Source organism: Perissodus microlepis, chromosome 16 (assembly GCF_051167445.1).
Source record: "Perissodus microlepis isolate ML-2025 ecotype Zambia chromosome 16, ASM5116744v1, whole genome shotgun sequence".
NCBI lineage: Eukaryota > Metazoa > Chordata > Actinopteri > Cichliformes > Cichlidae > Perissodus > Perissodus microlepis.
In genome coordinates, this window is record NC_140476.1 from 5,758,475 (window position 1) to 5,776,919 (window position 18,445).

Consider the following 18,445-nt stretch of genomic DNA (forward strand, 5'->3'; position numbering starts at 1 on the left):
ACAAGTGATATGTGTTCTCCATATTTTGTCTTTCCCTTTGAGCCTGGTTCGTGACACCATCTGGAGTAATTTATCCTTGGTGGCATGGCTCCATTCTGAGGCCTGGCAGTTCACACCTCCCTGCTTTTTCATGTGCATACATGGAAAGCCAGAGGCGGCGAGAGCACCAGCAACAGCCTGGCACAAAACAGAGCGGCAGTGACAATGGATATCAGGCTGGTTAAGATAGACACAGCAGAAAAGGAAGAGCAGGTGGGTTGAAAAGTGGCTTGCAGATGTGCAACAAATGTATACAGGGTTAAAAGCCTAAATAATTTGCATATATATGATTTGCTCAATAAATGAAATATACGTTTGCTAATAAAAGTTGCACTGAATGATTAGGCTTCCTTGGACATCTGTTAAGTTTTTATTTTTGAAGTACATGTGACATCAAGTAGAAATTGCAAACACTGGGAAATGTCTCCAAGAACAGTCACCAGTGATTTGCCATCAAAATGATTCAAGACTTGGGTGTAAAAAGAGACTTCTTTGAAGTCCAGGCCAAAAGTGTATCATATGAGACCACTCCTGACTGGCTTTGGCCACGTAACCTTATACTTGTGCCCATGTGCCAGTTAGCTGAACACCAGTCCAATGCTGTATTTAATCACACTCCTGCTCCTTTAGCTACAGCCTCACAGCTTTGTTCAGTTTTTGTGACATATTTTATCTATTTTTTATTTATGCCTTGTTTTGGAAGAGAGTTTGTCATAAATGTTTGACAGCTTGGCTCAGTGTCGTCCGTGGATCCTCGGATCCTTCGGCACATCTGATGGTAGTTCGAGGCTGGTCTTTTGCAAAAACACGAATCAAAACAAGTGTCTTTTGTTTGGGCTTTAATAGATCTGGCACAATGAGCTAAGGAGGGTAGTTTTGCAGAAGGATTGAGAGTGGGGGTGAGAATCTCTGCTTGCTTGGTGTTTTTGAGTGTGTGAGTGCATGTGTATGTGCAAAAGCACACGTACTGTATGTGTGTATTGGCACAGAGAGTCCAAGATCCGCCCTACTTTCAGGCTACTATTTCTTTTGTTAGCATTCAACAAACTTCCCTTGATATGTTGATGGTGGGTCTGTTACTAAGACTCCCAGAAGCTGTACTTGTTGAATGTTAACAAAATAATTGTTGTTTTATCTGTGCTGAAATGATAAGGTGCTCCCATGTTAGCAGGAAGTAGAAACATTAACTCTCAATATGGACAAAAAAGCCAATTATTATGTTTCAGCTCAGCAGGGCAGGGAAGACAGTAACAGTGCTGAATCTGCACAGATGTGGTTATGCAGGGGCACGAATAGAGGAACAGATAATGAAGCTGTATCTTAAAGGGGAATTACACTTTAACTACTACCTTCACGCAATACCAGAGTTCCTGAACACTCTGGTATTGCATGAAGTGGATTCCATAAGGCCAAAACAAGAGGAAGTTAGCTTTCTGCTAAATACAAGAAACAAGGCTTTTGGCAATTAGCTTCCACTTACCGCTTATTCAGGGTCGTACGGGACTGGAGAAATCCAGTTATCATGGTGAGAGAGGTAAGGTACACTAAAGACTAGGGAACACGTTGGTACAGTGTTTATAACATCAAGGCATGATTATCTTGGATTTGAATTCACCACCAGGCCTTTCTGTGTGGAGTTCACGTATTCTCCCTGCGCCTGCATGGGCTCTTGGTGAGTACTCTGGCTTCCTCTCACAGTCCAAAGACACGCATGCTGTGGCAATATGTGTGAGAAAAATAGTTGTCTTCTTCCTACTGTGTTAGCCTTGTAATAGACTGGTAACCTGACCAGGCTGTACCTCTCCTAGCAGCGCTGATCTGCCGCTCTGTTATGTTGAATTTAAAATCCTTTCTCGTACAAAGAAAGTCCTAAATGATCAGGCCCATCATATCTTGAGCACGTCATGGTGCCATATCATCACAACTAAGCACTTCACCTTCAGTGTGAATGCTGTGGTTCCTCGAGTTTCAAACAGGCAGCCTCTTTACTTTTATTAAGATTGTTCTACAAACTTTCCTTTTTGACAAAGATGGTAGTTAAGCTTGATCACGTGACCCCGAACAATCCCTTAGTTCAATTTGTTGGGGAATTTTCCATGATGCGTTGAGCATTTTGTATCCTCTCCCTCTTTTTTTCTTGCTTCCCATGCATTTGCATGCAACTGTTGCATGTAATAATAATAATAATAATAGTGATGAAATGCATTTATAGAGAGTCTTCCATCAAAATGTTTTGCCAAGTGTCTAATGTAACAAAAAGCTAGACCATATTCGTACTGAAACACAAACACATCAGAGAGACAAAAAGGCAATAACACCTAACACAACAGAAGGTAAAACAGACTAATGGGTCTTCAGGTTTTTTTAAAAAAAAAAAAACTCGGTGTATTAAAAAATGCACCGATTTTTTACGTTATTGGTAGCAAGTTGCCACACACAGGTTAGGCGATTTAGTTAGTGCTGGTTTATTTACATGTGTGCTCAGCTTATAGCAGTTTGTCTTTTCAGACGTCATCAAATGTTACCCAGGTCATCCGTGTTCCAGCTTCTCCACATACACACACTGCAGTCCCTGCATGTTACTGTGTAAAATAGGAGAATCATGATTAGATGATGGCTGACAGATGTACCAGCCAGCCTCTCCTGGTGCTGCTCCTGAACCCTCTGTTCCACCCCTCCCTTGCAGCTGAGCCAAAACCCCACCCCACTACTATACTACCGTTACAGTGAACCGTGCAGTCTTCAAGAGACAAATAGGTAAGTTTTGCCTTTTGCATTCTGTGTTTTGTCCTGGTTATTGCCCATTGTTTCTCCATGCTCCTCTTTCTGTCTTCTGTTTCCACTCCCTCACTAACCAGTCGTAGAAGATTTCTGCCCATCCATGAGGTCTGGTTCTGATGGAAATCTTTTCCTGTATAAAGGGAGTTTGTTCTCCCCACCAACACCAAGCACTTATTCTCTCTATAACATTGTAGGGTTTTTTGCTTTATGATATAAATCACCTCTAGACAACTCTTTCTTATACACTTTCTTCCGGGCAAAAAAGTGTTTTAATGTAATCAGATAAATACCCAAACTCAAATAAAATAATGCTATGACTTTTTTTTTTTTTTTTTACATGAAAGTTGATTTCGCTCATAAATGGATTCTGGTAATGCGTGTTGATTGGTCAGTTAAGGATTTGTGATAAAGTGCCCTTTCTTGATGGTACCAAGTTCCAGGTAAAAATTAATTTGCTTGCTAAGTTAAACTAGAAACTGTATGCTTGTGTAAGAAACAGTTTATTGTTGTGATTGAAAGTAACTGCTGTCAGAGAAAATCAAAAATACCTAGACCATAGAGCCCCCAATCTCATTCGTTGTCTCATTTAAAACTTTTGTTGATGAAATTTCACAGATTCGCTCTGATTCCTTTTAGAAACAATTGTTTAAAATATAAAACTTCATTCAATTGTTAGAATGATGCAGATTACGTTTTTATATTGCTGGAATCTCCCATAATATTGAGAACGTCTACTAGACTGCACCGTAAGGTTCTCCTTTCTTGGCTTGAGGGACGTCAAATCTTAATCTCTAAATATGGTTTACTTAACACACATTTGTGGGTCTCACTGTCACATCCGATCCACGATGAACAACCCACCATTTGGGATTCTAGGTCTTAGTCCATTTGGGATGAAAGGCCTTGGATGAAAACTAGAAAACTAGCAGACACTTGTCTGCCGTCTTCTACCACCAGCACTGGCGGATTCTATCACTAAGTCATGTGATTTACTCCCAACTGCCGTACTTTCTTTCAAATCTCCTTTCATCTCCATCTCAGTGATGACAAGAACCACTATTACCTCTTAAAGAGATAGTATTATACAAGAGCACAAGCAGTGATTTGAAGAGATCCTAAATACGTAGTGTAAACATCTGCATGCCATTTGTAAGCTTATGTCTTTAAATGTCCCATCATCCTGTCTAAAAGTCACATTTAATGAAGTGAGCCACAGGCAACGCAATGCACAAGCAACTAAAAGCATCTCCAAAGCTTTTTGCTTGGGATTTTTCAGCACTGATCATTTGTTTAATTGTATAATTGAAATACAGTACAGAAAAGTATCCCACCTTAGGTCTTGCATGGGCAGAAAAGTGCACAGCACAGCAGTTTGACTGGATTTGGGATGCAGTGAGGTGCGTGAGTTGATGTTAGATGTAGACGTCCAACGTTGTTGGCCTAATTATCTAATAAAAGGGGCATAAATGCTTTGAAGTCCTAAGTGCAGTTGTCAGTTTCTTTGAAGGCAAATAGTAATTGTCATGTACACTACCTCACAAATCAAATCTTCTACACATGTTTCCTCCTCCCTGAAGTCAAAGCATGCACTGCCCCTGGTCCACGCGCACACACACACACACACACACACACACACACACACACACACACAGACTCATGGAAACATACCACAACAACCTTTACAGCAGCCTTGATCTGCTAGCAACACAGGAACTCCTGGATCCTTCTACCCTTTCATGCCCTGCTTCAGTCACCCACATCTGGAGTCAGTCAAAGTCTTGAGGTCCCCAGAGAAAGATTTTGGTGGCCCCCTAAAAAAAGAAAAGTCCTATTCTGTCACTTCCTTAAAGCCACAAGAGAATAAAAATGACCAGACACCCATCTTCAGAGATGCATGCACATGTCCTTAGAGCCCTTTAATGTTTAACTGAAAGCCAACAGCTAATCAAAAACTGGTATCTGTGCTCTTTGAGTGCATTTATATCATGTTTTTCAAAAGATGGTTGTGACAAACACCTGGATGGTGAAACTGCTTCACATTTAGTATCCACAGAAAATACTTTCAAAGATTACCATATTGTTTCCATATCTTTCATATGCACGCAACTGGATATATATGTCTGTGTAAAGAGGTGTGTCACAGGGAGTGCATTCTTCCTTTAAGTGCTGATAAAGGCAGGTTTTCCATAACATGATTAAGTCTCCTTCAGGCTACAGATCTCTTCTTCCCAGTCATTTGAATAGTGAGCCGGCCCCTCTAGATGTTATTCCCCCCCCCCCCGAAGTTCAAACTCATGTTAAATGACTTCCTTCTTCCGGTGCAATCTTTTTGACTATGGTGTTGAAAACCAGGTGACTTGCCTTCAGGCGAGGCTTTATAAAGTCACATCCTGCATGCTGGATGAGATCCTGTAGTGTAGCCTGGGTATCTCAGACTTATGTCTAAGAGGTTTAACAGTTCGTGCCTCAGAGATTAGTTAGTGCTTACAATCAGGAAGATTCCCGCTCAAACTGTATGTTTCAAGCAAGTTTAGCAGCTACTTACTCCCCTTAAAAATGCAGTACTAGAAATGAAAGCTTCACGCAGAATGCTTAAATGAATACATAACTTTATTTAAATAAATGCTTTGTCATAACAAAAACAGACAAAGGTTAAAAGAGTACATAAATTACAAGTTGAATAAATATTACACAGTGATATTCACTTTAATAATTTGAGCTTTTTTGTCTTTTTTTTCTTATTTGTCTTATGTAGCTCCAAATACTGACCATTTTATTTCCTGCTATCCTCCTGCCACCGATGGGTCGATTTCACAAGCCAGTGAACACCAAATTACGAAAACCAATTGTATCGTCGCATTACATACAAAAAGTGTTATGTATTCAGAAATAAAAGCTGTACTGTAGTTACTGTACTACTGAAGTATGTGAATAGAAATTCAAACCAAGTAGGAGATATGAAACCTGAGGAAGCTGCTACTCGCAAACAGGAATCCTGAATTCCAACCTGCAATTGAAATGAAAGAGATACCTGGAACGTTGATATTTGCCAAGTTCCAATTTCAGATATTTAAACTGATTGCAGTATTTCATTCCTCGGATTTCTACGACTCCCAGTTATTGTCCTGCTAACTGTATCTAACGTCATGCAATTGGTGACCCCACATCGGGGAAGTGGCTAGGCCCTGATCATGACCACTGCCCATGGCGCTCGCTCTCCCTCTTCCCTGTCTCCTCTGTCTCTATCTCAGCTGTCATCTCTGTGCAATAGGCCATGAAAACATCTCTAGCTGTGTTACTTTCAATCTACTTTTCCCTAAAAGATGCTGCTGTATTGGAGGTCCCAGGCATGGGCTTCACAGCCCCTGTCAACAAATATTACCTCAAAGCACCACCTCTGAAAGGTAAGCACAAGATAACACAACATTTAGCTTTTTTTACTTTTTGTTGTTCTTGCTGTTAAACTAACTTCATGATACCACATCTCAGGATGTTGCCGTGTGTCAATATCAATAGTGAGTAACTGAAATAAGTGCAAGCTGCTTATTTTCGAAAGTGGTAGCGGGGATTTGGTGTTGGAAGTGGGGCAAGGAGCCTTGACAATGTATTCCCAACTGGAAGCCATTTAGGATGCACACATCTGCAGAAGCATTAAAAAAAGCCCTAAAACACGATTTACCTCCAAACATCCTTTGGCTTCCCCTCTCTGGCAATCATATACATTGGCATTCACATGAAGAAGCATGAATCTTAGCTTATTGGTTGTCAAAGAGAAGAAGGAGGTTTAACGGACTGCAGTTCCTTACACATCATTTTTGTCCAGAACTACCCCCAGGCGGAGATTACAAATGGATTTGCAACATATTATCGACACCATTTCAAAGGACCTACCACATTCACTGTTCTTCTCTTAATCAGAACCTCTATTGTCGTATCAAGTATCTGAAAATTGCCCCGCATGATATCCATGTCACTTTCACGTCAGTATTTAAATGTCTTTGCATATAGGAAGGCACTGTGACTTGCACACAGAGAGAGCGACTCTATTAAAGACCCTGTTATAACCTGTAACCTTTCTGTTTGGATCATGCCCCACTTAGATAAAGGTAGATAACCTCCGTGTGGAGGCATGTAAGCAGAAGGATTTCAGATTGTTAGCATTTTTGACTTCCCTGTAGTTGACCTACAAGAATCCTTTGAAATTCTTTACAGGCTATTTTCCCCCCCCCAAGCACAATTACATTGTTCTCATACTTTGTTTCTACAGGAAAAACAAACATTCAGTAACTATATTTAAAAGTAATGTAATACACCATGGTTACACTGTAGTAGCAGTACTGAGGGGGAACCACTTGATAAAGAAACATGGCTCAAAAGTGGGTGGTCTTTACTTCACTGAAGGCAAAGAAAACAGCACAAACAAAACCATACAAAACTACACTTCACACAAATGGATCAGAGAAGCGGCCGGCCCGACTGGGAAGCTGGATTGCATGCACTCATGATCGGAGTCAGACTTGAGTCAGACTTAAGCTGAAAACGTTTAGTTCACCAGTAGAGCCAGCGGTGCTCTCTAAGCTCTGTGTCGCCCTGCATGGCAATGTCTGTTCAAATAGGCACAGTTGGCATATCAGGCTAGCTACATTGTCAAAGAGCCACATACATAGATTCATCTGTGATGGTCTACTTGCTTTTTTTTTGTTTGTTTTTTTTGTTTTTCCAAGATACGCTTTTACATTAAGAGAAGGCCAGTCCCGATACCACTTCAAGCTCTAGCAATACTTGTGACGAAATCAGAAAAAAAAACAAAAAGAAAAAGGAAAAAAAAAGGACATTCTTTTTTGTAATAGGCTCACTCCGTCATATACCAACATACATACCACACATTCAAACTGTACACATGCACGCGTCCATGCACGCATCATTTTGTGATTTTTTTTTACACATATCCAAGCAGGTTCCCCTATTCATAAGTGCTCTGACAGAACCCAGATAGACTCAACTGTTACAGCATATCCCTATCTCTTCTTTGTTTTTTTCTTTTGGAGAACAGATAAAAACATATTACTCTGGCCAATCGTCAGCTCCACAGTGGCATCATGTTCCATGGCCTAAAACTGATCTGTTTTCAATCAATAAGCCTGATGCTGTTTCTCTCTTTTTCTTCTTTACAATTGTTTTAATTTCACCTCACACAAACCCACAGCTTCTATAAAAATATATCCATTAGTTGCATATATTTTCATGGATCTGCAGCCAAGGGACCAGGCTCATAGAAGGGCGGTCCCGTGATCATAATAGTCAAAGGATCTAGTAAATCTTCTGGGACTTTCACCCTCATTTAGAGAAGAGTGCTTGGTCAACTGAAAAGAAAGGAAAAAAAAAAATACAGGTGTCTTTTTTCAGCCTGTTGTTTTGCGATTGGATTTTTTTTCTTCTTTTTTTAAGTTGAAAAAACAAATCTTGAAGTGAACGTAGGGCGGAGCATACAGGTGTGATTCAGAGAGGAGGCGTGGGCCCTGGGTCACGTGGTGGTTAAGGGTTGGGGGATGGGGGAGGTCAAAATGGCCCTCCCAGTTTCACTCATTGTTATTGCTGCTGCTCTCCAGGTCTTTACACTGAATATCACCTCCGCTGTAGTCTGTGCCGGGGAGCTGAACACCGTACTTGTCAACACACCAGCAGATGCCTCGTTTGCGGCCACGAGATGGCTTGCACTGTGGAGAAGAAAACAGTGAGTTAATCCAGCAAGGTCCCATGTTAAAAGGCCTACATTTAAATGAGCTATTTTCCGACTATGTAATAACCACAAAGTGGGGATTTTTCTTAGTAACTCTGAATTATGGGGGAGAATTATATTTTAGCAAGGATAAACTGCATTTTTAGCTGGGGCTGCCTTGAGTTATTGGTGAATGATAGTTAGCTCTCTGCTAGCCTCCAGCACTGCTAATTGGAGTCACTGTATTTGACTTCTTTGGTTTAGGATGTTCATGTCCTTTGGAGCATTTTTGATGTTGTTCCATTTGAGAGGTCTGTGCACTGCTTTTTGTAAGTGAACTATTTGTTAGTTATTTAGCTCTAATTCACAGACATCTGTGTCTGTGTGGTAGAATGATGCAGTATTTGGAGGCAGCTTGCTAACCTGAACTTACCACTATCATCATAACAATGTTTATTTGCTTTTCCTGGGGATATAGGCTAGTAGCTTGAGTGAATTCTTAAAGGGCTAAAGCTAACAGCTAGCAAGCAAGTCCACTGATTGCTGTCATTCCACTGAAATAACTATGTTTAATAACTATGAAATTATGCAGTTTTAAATGTTGGTCAAATGCTTGCTCAAAGGGTGATGTGAGGCTATATAAGGTTTAAAGAATCATGGCTGACCTGTTTGCGTTTGAAGAATCCTTTTCTGTCACAGTTGGGAAGGTACAAAGACAGCGCCATTACACGAGAAGTATCCTTCATTCCCTGAATGATCCCGTCCAGTTTTCTCCTGCATGGACCCTTTAGAGAAATGCAGCACGGGATTATTAACCAAACAACTACCAGTTGTATATTGAGATATACATATACATATATTTCAAAGAATACATCGTTGAAATATATGCCCTGATTTCATGTTACACCGCAAAAAAACACATGAAACTTTGCACATGGAATACTTACAAATTCAGGCTCATGCTTGTCAATGGGCAGAGGAGAGTAATCAATGGTTGAGCCAATGATGCGCTGCTTGCCTTGCTTCCTCTTCTGCTCCTTGCGCACTGCAAGGACTTTTTTGCTGTTCACAATCTCTTTGGGATAGAGTGGTGGTGGTCTAACCCCGCCGGTACTCTGTGTGGTTCTGGTGTCCTCGTGTTCTCGGGACTCGCGATCTGCACCACAAAAAACAGCAACAACAGAAAAAGGTTACTTTTTTTTTTTAAATTACATTTTTATGCGCATCCAGCAAGTGTAACTGGAATTCTCTTAAGTTAAAGTGCCTTGATGCATGCTCAATCATTCAGGTAAGGAAATCCCAAAAAGCTGATTCTGTTCATCTGGACGTAGCATAATATGCTCGTCTCTTACGTTAAAGTTCAGAGAAGTCAGAAAATTTTGGGAGCCCAGTGGTAGCATTATTATTACTGGATTTTTTAGTTAAAGAATCAGAGAAATCTATTTTTAAATATAAAAATAAACTCATATTTGGATCTTTAAAATACCTAATTTAGCTTTTATATGCTATATACACAGAGAGCAAGAGAAAGAGAAGCAACTAAGTGTCAAACAAAGTTCCTTCTCACTTTTATCTCATACTCATTTCTCATATCATTTCATGGTAGTTGTTTTGACTGGAACTTTAAACATTTCTGTGGAGGTAATGTCCTATCAAATGACATTAATCACATATTAATGTACAATATTAACAGTGATATGAGATTTATATTTGCAATGTTTAACAAACAGAAAAAAATCAAAGTTTAGGATATTATTTTGCATTATTGTAAAATAATATCTGCATAAATGATAAATCCTGCCTGTCAGTCCTTTCCACATACAAACAATAACAGGTGGGTGCTTTTCACAGAGTTTGTGCCAACTGTTGTTTAACATTTGTGTAGGGAGGAGAGAAGGCTGCAGCTCTGGCCAACAGCTGATGAACTCCTGGTAAGAGCTTAGTTTTAAATCATCTTTTCTCACCCAACCCCACTTATCAAAGGCCCTTTGCTCTATTTATAACTGGAAAAGTTTGAAATCCTGCATTCATGTTTGAGCTCAGGGCTATCTGTGAGGGAAAAAGACACAAAATATGTAGAAAAATATGCACAACATTTTTGCTCAACAGTCTACCAACAACACATCCTCTCATAAGTTTAAAAGTGAGACATGCCGGTCTTCACACATGAATCCAGACACACTGATATTTATGAGCATAAAGAGCTCTACTAATTGGGAAGCCTGGATCACGTGTTGCATGGAAAAAACTGCTAACATGTTATCTGGGCTAAACTGCAACCGGGCCTGAGGCCCCTGTGTGTAGTAACTTTATAGCGACGTGTCCCACATTAAACTGATTCAAATGTCAAGCTCAGGAAAATCCAGTTGCACCACGGAATCATATAAATGCTTGTACATTTGTGTCACACTGTATGCACTCCTTAGATGTAATTCCAGCTCCCCCAGGGGGCACTGTAGTCTCAGAGATCTGAAAGTCCCTTCTGACAGGATATTTACAGGTTGAGGTCCTTTATCCTTAACCCAAACCCTCCCCTCCCCCTATTCCCATCTTTGGGGCTCAGCCTCTTAAGCCTGGACCCCCAGCCAGAGGTTCTTTGAGGCCACAGAAACAAGCCCTCCACTTCCCCCCTCTTGGCTTAGCTGTACCATAAGTACTGAGTTATTGTGGGGACTTTGCCAGGCCCCAAATGGCTGAAGCCATGGTGCCAGTGGATGACCCTGGTTATATTTATCTGACAAGGAAACCCGCCGTGGTGCACGAGGCCAGGCGCACTGAACCAAAGAGGAATGTTGGCTGCAAACTATATGGCCAACTGCTGCTGGAAGACAAATCAACTTCCATACATGAATATGTTACTTATGAATATAACAATATGTTAGAAATGTGACTTAACAAGTTGCATGACTCTGACTGGCCTCTTGGTAGAGAGCCAGCCTGGAGAAAGGCGCTGAGACGTAACAAGGATACGAGCTCAGAGAAACTGATGTTCAAAGAGCCTGACACAGCATGAGTGTCTGGGAGTCTTTGGGAGGGGGAGGTGGGGGCTGGAGGCAGGGTGATTACCAGAATTGGGTCTTTGGCTTCTGCGCTGCACTGCCGTCTCTTTGAAATTAATCTCGCAACTCATGACTTGGCAGGCCTCAATTTGTGTTTAGATATGTCCTTGTGTCTCCCCGCTCAGACTAAGGGGCTATTGCGTGCTATAAATAAACACGTCAAACAAGCATTCTCATGTACACCGTGCATGTGACCACTTTGGAAAACCTTTTTATTTCTGCTGTACAGTCTAATACTTTCTCAGGGCGCTTGATTAAAATGCCACATATCTGGCAATAAAATATCCTGGTGAAAATAAACGCTCTGTGTTTTTTTAAACGTGCATTCTTGTTTCATGTGTAATTTCATTGGGGCATATAAATGGTCGAAGTAGGTCGCTTTGAGAACATGCCTGTCTGGAGAGAATACGGTTAACAATGCGGGACAGATGAAGGTTTTCAAAAAATTCATGCAGCTTTCGAAAAGACAATGGTGCCTGACTTCCATGCTGGCGCTGAAAAAAATAAAAAAATCACAAAAATCACAAAAATTCATCTTTTCTGATGTGGCCTCTTAAGCTCTGCCACAAAAACTCAGTTTTTCCATGCTAAGGGTACCCAGCTTGTAAAGGAGTCTTAGAGGGTCTGTGTTTAACTCCTGAAACTCGGCCAAGATGCTGGACGGGGGCCAAGTGAGCCAAGTCATGTGCATCTCTTCCATTCAGCCGAGCCCAAAGCCGTGCTGCTATCGCTTCTCCCTCTGCTCGAGCTAAAGATTTCATTAGGGCAAGAGGAGTGGAGTAGCCAAAGGAGGTGCACCTGATACTCCTCTGTTTAAAAATTAACATCTGCACACAATTATGCTTCATGAATATCCCAAGTTTCTTATGGGCACAAGTCCAAGAATGAAAGATAAGCTGCCCCTTCTTTTGATTTTTCTCTCCACTGGGTCTTTAAGACTGTGACAACATCGTTTAGAGAAAAAACAAAACAGGACAATGGATTCTCCCACCTTCCATTGGATTTCCCAACATTACACCACGTTTGTTACGTCTTGCCTTTGATAACGTCAGTCTGTGCCCTGCATCTGAAATTACATCTTTACAAGATGTAAGAGAGCAGTGAATAGAGGTGCTGTTTAATCTCATCTGGGGGTAGGACAAGATAATTGTGGGGATAAATGAGCCTAAGGGCATCTGTTATATAAAGCACAACGTTAGTAAGCCATCCCTCTGTGTCACACTGCCTCCGCTACTTAATATTTGAAAGCAAGGGCACGGCCCAATAACCCCGCAGTTTCTAGAGCAGAAAAGGAGGTGTGAACAAGCCAAGAGGGATTGTGGGAGTCGCTAAGGAGTGTGTGCAGCAGCATAAAAGTTATCTGATGAGAAAAGGAAATGGGTCCAAATTATGGCAACGTTGCCAGTTGCAGAGCTCTTTTGTGGCAAAAGAGTTTTCAGATAAAATGAAGAGTTCGTTTCAGTGGCAAAAAGTAATGAAATGGCACCAACAGCCATTTGGGGTTTCATTAAGAGATTTTGATCCAAACAGGCCAACAAGATACATCCTCTGCACATGACATGACAGATGCGCAGTGGTTTCATGAGAAGGATTAAGAGACCGATGACTGAAAAAGGCTCACTTCCAAACCAGCTGGAACAGTGAGAAAATCTGGACTTTATCAAATATTCTGTCCAGGTTTTTTTTTTTTTTTTACCACAAGTGCAAGTGAATTATGTTTTGACCTGCATGTCCTGTTGTTTCACTGGGATTTCTGTTGTTCGGCCTTGTGCACACTCTCAATCAGCTTCTGAATATGCAGGAAATAACACTTCCCATGGTATTGTGCACGCAGAATATGTTCATTGCAATCAAAAAGTTTCCTGCTTTTCTGAATGCATGGTATAAATAGCAGCAAGAACAATTCAAGGATTATAAATTGCAAAACAGGGCCTATGAGAGGATGCAAAAGCTTTCAAAGAAGGAAATGCTGCTATAGGTAAGCAAACTTCCTGACCTGTTTACAGCTTCCGTGACGCTAAACGTTCAGTTTTATGTTGCAGAGCATTCGAAAAGTAAATTATTAGAGTAAGGCGCATGGCTGCTCTACTCTACATTGCTAATTTTGGTCTGAGGTCTCATCCCATATCTGAACTTGGTTTTCAACAAGCCACATGGACAGACGCAACCTCTTTTTGGGTCACCATTACCACAACACAATTGCTGGGTGTGACGACGTTCTGACTCCCCAGTGGCAGAAGAAGCTATTTTGGCGAGCATCAAGCGCTGTAGAGTGGATGTACTGTATAGGGAGAACGAGGGGAGGAAAAGAAGTCCACTGTGGATGAGAAGCTAGCTGCTTCTTCAAATCAAAACTGAGAATCAGTCTTCGTACAGTTTAAGGAATCACTACATGGCCGTTTAGGAGAATGGAGCCAAACTTTTTAGAAGTTTGTTGTACTGCTCACTTTAAATAGTCCTCTATAAGGACAATAATATGATTATTGGTCTAGAATGTAACCAGGTGTTGGAGTGAGATTACAATATCCAGATCAGGCCTAAACACATGTGACATCATCATAAAATCCTGCACTACAGTGAGAGTTGATTTCTTTCACAACCGTTGCCACCGGCAGATTAGGTGTCAGTGACCGGTAAGCTGTACAAATACCACTGTAAAATTTTATTGGGAGAATTCAAGCAAGCATGCCAAAGAGGGTATTTGCTTGCCAGCAACAACTCCAGTGGTGTTGACTCTCATTCTGTACCTGGAAAAAAAAAACTCAGTAGTATCAGTGTCTCATCCGAGAAATCACTTCGCTATCTTTTGCCACGAATTGCGAGCTTTTCAAGTGGTCATGTGATATCTTTGGAAAATGATCTTTCCAATAACTCTGCCTAGCACCTGCAGCACACGAGCTGCAGCATGGTAAGCTTTCACTGCACTGTCTCAGATGTTCAAGGTGAGATGGATGGAGAGCCGCATACAGTCTTTCCTTTAGCATGAGCCTGTCATGAAGCTGTGAGGCAGCTGGAGTCACTCGTGACCGGAGATATATCTAACGTGGCATGCCTTTATGCAACGTACACATTAGACAGAGTACGGTGGCTGGTTGTCATTAGTCTACAGTTGGAGAGAGTCAGCGTTTGCATCATTTTCTCAGCTACAGCCGAATAACCCGCCGTGCCAGGGACGATGTGAACGTGGAAAAAGCAGATGGTAATGCTCATGAATTGAATAGCATTCTAAAATTATGCGACAACAAGTGTCACCGAGGCTGAAACTGTCTGGCAGCGGCTGAAAACTGCATCTACACACACATTAAGGACCTGGGCAAATGTAAAAGTATTAAAGTTGTCAGTAAAGGCAGCAGGTTTTCTGTTGCTAGGCTAATAAGGAGCATAGTATTTCTGTCCATGTGTGAGAAGAGTATTCTGGTTTTGGAACCACTCCCTAATCATCTTTTGTTTCTTGGCAAAGAGCAATCTGTTAAAACATAAGGCCTTTTCAGAAGCTTGAAGGACGGGAGGCCTGCTGCCATGAAGTCATATCTGTTGGCAAGCTTTCTGGGGTCTGATTCACTCACAGGGGGCTAACAAAGTCTAAGTGCCCCGGGAGCACATACCACCTCCTGTGCCTTACAATCCAAGCCACTCCTGGGATCACAGTGCAAGAGCAAAACATGAATTAATGCACTGCTGGGACATGAACCCAGACGCAGAGTGATGGCCAGGATTCTTGTTCTTTAAAAGGGAGGGGGGAGTGGGGGACTAGAGGATAGCAAAGATTCCTCCCCGCCATTGTTTGACTGTCCCAGTCAGTATTTAGTGGGCCGCAGCTCTCGTGGCCTCACGAGTGCGGTGGACACTTGAGCTCCTCCTCTCTGTGTCTCTGTGTTTGCCTTGCTCAGCTGGTACAGCGCGCAGACAGCTGCAACCCCACACGACAGGAAACCAGAAGCTCACCTCATGAGCTCCCGTCCGCAGAGCTGTTTGACAGAAGGCCCTTCAGAGGAAAGAGCGTGCCGGAGGCATTCTGCTGAATCATTGCGCTGTGACTGAGAGCCCTGCAATGAATGCACCGCCCGGGGCAGGAAAAGATGCTCCGGTTACCTCCGTGGACCAACACAGAAGCCAGGTTCTGCTTGTGTGTGTGTGTGTGTGTGTGTGTGTGTGTGTGTGTGTGTGTGCGTGCGTGCGCGTGTGTGTGTGTGTGTGTGTGTCGGCGCAAACCAAAGTGAGACAAAACTGCCTGAGGTGTCATCACATGCAATACACACCCAGAGACCCGCACAGCCCCACCCAAGTATATGTGGCAGCAAATACACACAAACTTGGAAAACAAACACAAAAGACTACATCATTTCACACACTGACTGAAGCTTTACCAAACCTGTGATTGCCTGAGTGTTTTGAAACAGCAGTCATAGATGGACCCATAGAAGAGAGATGAGGGGTTGCTCACAGGGTGGACATAACCTCATGACTCCATCAATAGTATAAATGAGCCCAGTCGAAGCCTATTTTACAGAGTGAGGCTTGTAGCCAAAATCTTTGTGGTTTCCACCTACTTATCTAGTTGTTGACAAGCTGCTAAAACTCTGAGTGAAGGTGGACCTGTCTGCTTCCCTCAGAAATATCTTAAATCATTCAAGACTGTTGGCCCAGCTCTCCTTCTCCCTCCCTCTCTCTCTTTCTGTCTGTCTATATCGGTCTTTCTCTCTTTTCTCTCACGCACACAGATTTAGTGGTAATCCGACTCGAAACACCACCCATAGGGGTAGCCTGCAGCCCCAAATCTGCCTAAATTCTGCTTTAAAGAGATCCAAAGTTTATAGAGTGGCAGCTCATTTTGTCTCATACAGTAGAAGCCTTCGATCGATTTCACAGTTTAAGCAGTTGGACAGGAAAGGCGCAAAACAGAGAACAGCTCTGGCGTGTGGATGGAAAATCGAGGGCTTTGACAGACACTTGTTAGAGCTGGATGTTAAAGGAGGCTGAAGCATGAACCCTATTTTCATCTGAATATTACTTACATAGAATAAACCAACATTCAGTAAACGGCCACCTTTCGTGCGTGCGTCAAGAGACTCGTGAAAACTGTTTCAAAAAGACTGTAAACATTTTAAAGCGGAGACTGTCTGGATCATTGTCAACCACTTTCGGGTTTCGCTAAACCGCAGTCTGACAGCCACTGCCCCGCACTGCAGGCGCAGCTTAGCCGGGACACGCCATGTGCGTTCTCCACAGCTAAGAGTCGATCCCGCAGCAGATTAACCGGCACCGGGCGACACGAGCGGAGTGTTTGTTCACGCCGTGTTATTATTGTGGAGATTCAGCCCTTTAAAACTTTTGTGTTACAGCTAGATGCTCAGCCTGACACCAGAAGGAGCATGTGTGATCTGCGCAGAGAGCCGGAATGAGCTCCTACAGTCAGTTGATTCAAAGCGGTGGATAAAAGTTAATCAGATGCCACCTCAAACCATATGTCAAACAAACGCGCCGGTACCGGCTGCTCGCGCTCCAGGGCTCTGCGCTTCTTTTGCATGGAAGAGAACTATTTCGGGTGGTCTAAGTGAGGAGGGAAGAACTTGGGAAAAGGGGTTGAATTTCATTTAAGAGGGAGATTTTTGCATTTAATAAAACAGAGCAGGCTACTGTGCTGCCTTTTGGTTGGTCCCTCAGGCTGCAGGAGCCTTTCTCAGAGTAACACACGCTGGATCCCGGCGTGGGACAAGATGTCAACAAACACTGATAAACAAGGAGAGAGAACACCCAGGGGGTCCCGATGCAGATGAGAAGTTACATTTCTCACACATTTTAAACCCATGTTCGCTCCCAAGCATGCATTCAGTCACCCAGCAGTGAGCGTCTTACCTATGGGCGGGTGGGCAGGTTTGTATCCTTTCTCGTTGGTGCACAGTCCCCTGCCGTGGAGAAGGGCGTGCAGGGGTTTCTCCTCCCCGCTCCTCGGCAGGCAGCGGAGGCCCTGGGCGCACGTCCCGGTGTAAACGCCGCACGCCTGTCCCTCAGACAGTGCGCACGTTAGGCAGCAGCCGCAGCCCGGCTCCTTGACCAGCTGGCAGCCGACCGGCACCGGAGGACACATGGACAGCGCCTTCTGGTCACAAGGCTCGCACGGAACGTATGAGCCCAAGCACCCGGACAGCCCCAAGATAAATGTCACCAGGAGGCAAAAACTCAGAAACATTGTTGGCGTTCTCTTCAGCTATAGCTTAACCTCAATGCGAAGAGGAGGGGAAAAGTAGCTTGGTCTAATGAACACAATGCCTCAGTCAGATAATCCGATTTTTACAGTTAAAGCCAAGAGTCTTTATCCAAGAGTGTTGCTATCTATAAAAAACATTAATGGTAAGGTTTTTTCTGTGAACGCTGCAGAAGGACTTTAAAGGACCAATTAAAAGTACGTGCGCTATTTCCCCCCCCCCGAAATGTTGTCCTCTGCTGGAGCAAAGCAATTCTGCGCACAAAATCTCTTCCCCCGTCTGTTTGGACTCCGGTACTTTCTCCACTACAAGTTTCTTGAGCAGACTGATCAACTTGAGAGCAGCCTTGCCTTTTAAAAAACAGCCCAAACCCCTAACTATGAATACGCTAAACAGCAGGGAGGGGAGGCGCACTTGTTCCGCAGTTTGGCACGTGGCCAAACTTTTTTTTTCAGGAGCAGGAGGATCGCTCTTTCACCCTGAAGGCTGAGCTGATGTCGAGGTGCAAGAGGCAAAAGGCAACAGCAGCCCTCATCAAAGCATTTCAGCTAGTCGAAACCTGTAGGCTTCTGTACTGCCTATAGATTTTCACACTTGTATTCTGTAATAAATTCTCACACTAAGAAACGAAACAGGGAGAC

The 18,445-nt window shown here is 42.8% G+C and overlaps 1 protein-coding gene across 1 annotated transcript; it reads right to left on the minus strand.

The window, feature by feature from the left end:
- Positions 1–5,412: 5,412 nt before the first annotated feature.
- Positions 5,413–18,169, minus strand: igfbp5b (insulin-like growth factor binding protein 5b). The gene is made up of 4 exons (XM_084908078.1): positions 17,455–18,169; positions 9,487–9,695; positions 9,205–9,324; positions 5,413–8,537 (listed from the first exon to the last, which is right to left on the minus strand). The coding sequence occupies exons 1-4, from the start codon at positions 17,786–17,788 to the stop codon at positions 8,400–8,402; spliced, it is 801 nt and encodes a 266-aa protein (XP_084764204.1). The 5' UTR covers positions 17,789–18,169; the 3' UTR covers positions 5,413–8,399.
- Between the last annotated feature and the right edge of the window lie 276 nt (positions 18,170–18,445).

Excerpts from the sequence above, each read along its gene's own strand:
- igfbp5b (XM_084908078.1), bottom strand. The coding sequence starts at position 17,788 with ATGTTTCTGAGTTTTTGCCTCCTGGTGACATTTATCTTGGGGCTGTCC. Across the intron at positions 9,696-17,454 it reads ACCTGCCCACCCGCCCATAG|ATCGCGAGTCCCGAGAACAC; the intron begins GTAAGACGCTCA and ends TTTGTGGTGCAG. Across the intron at positions 9,325-9,486 it reads ACAAGCATGAGCCTGAATTT|GGTCCATGCAGGAGAAAACT; the intron begins GTAAGTATTCCA and ends ATTTCTCTAAAG.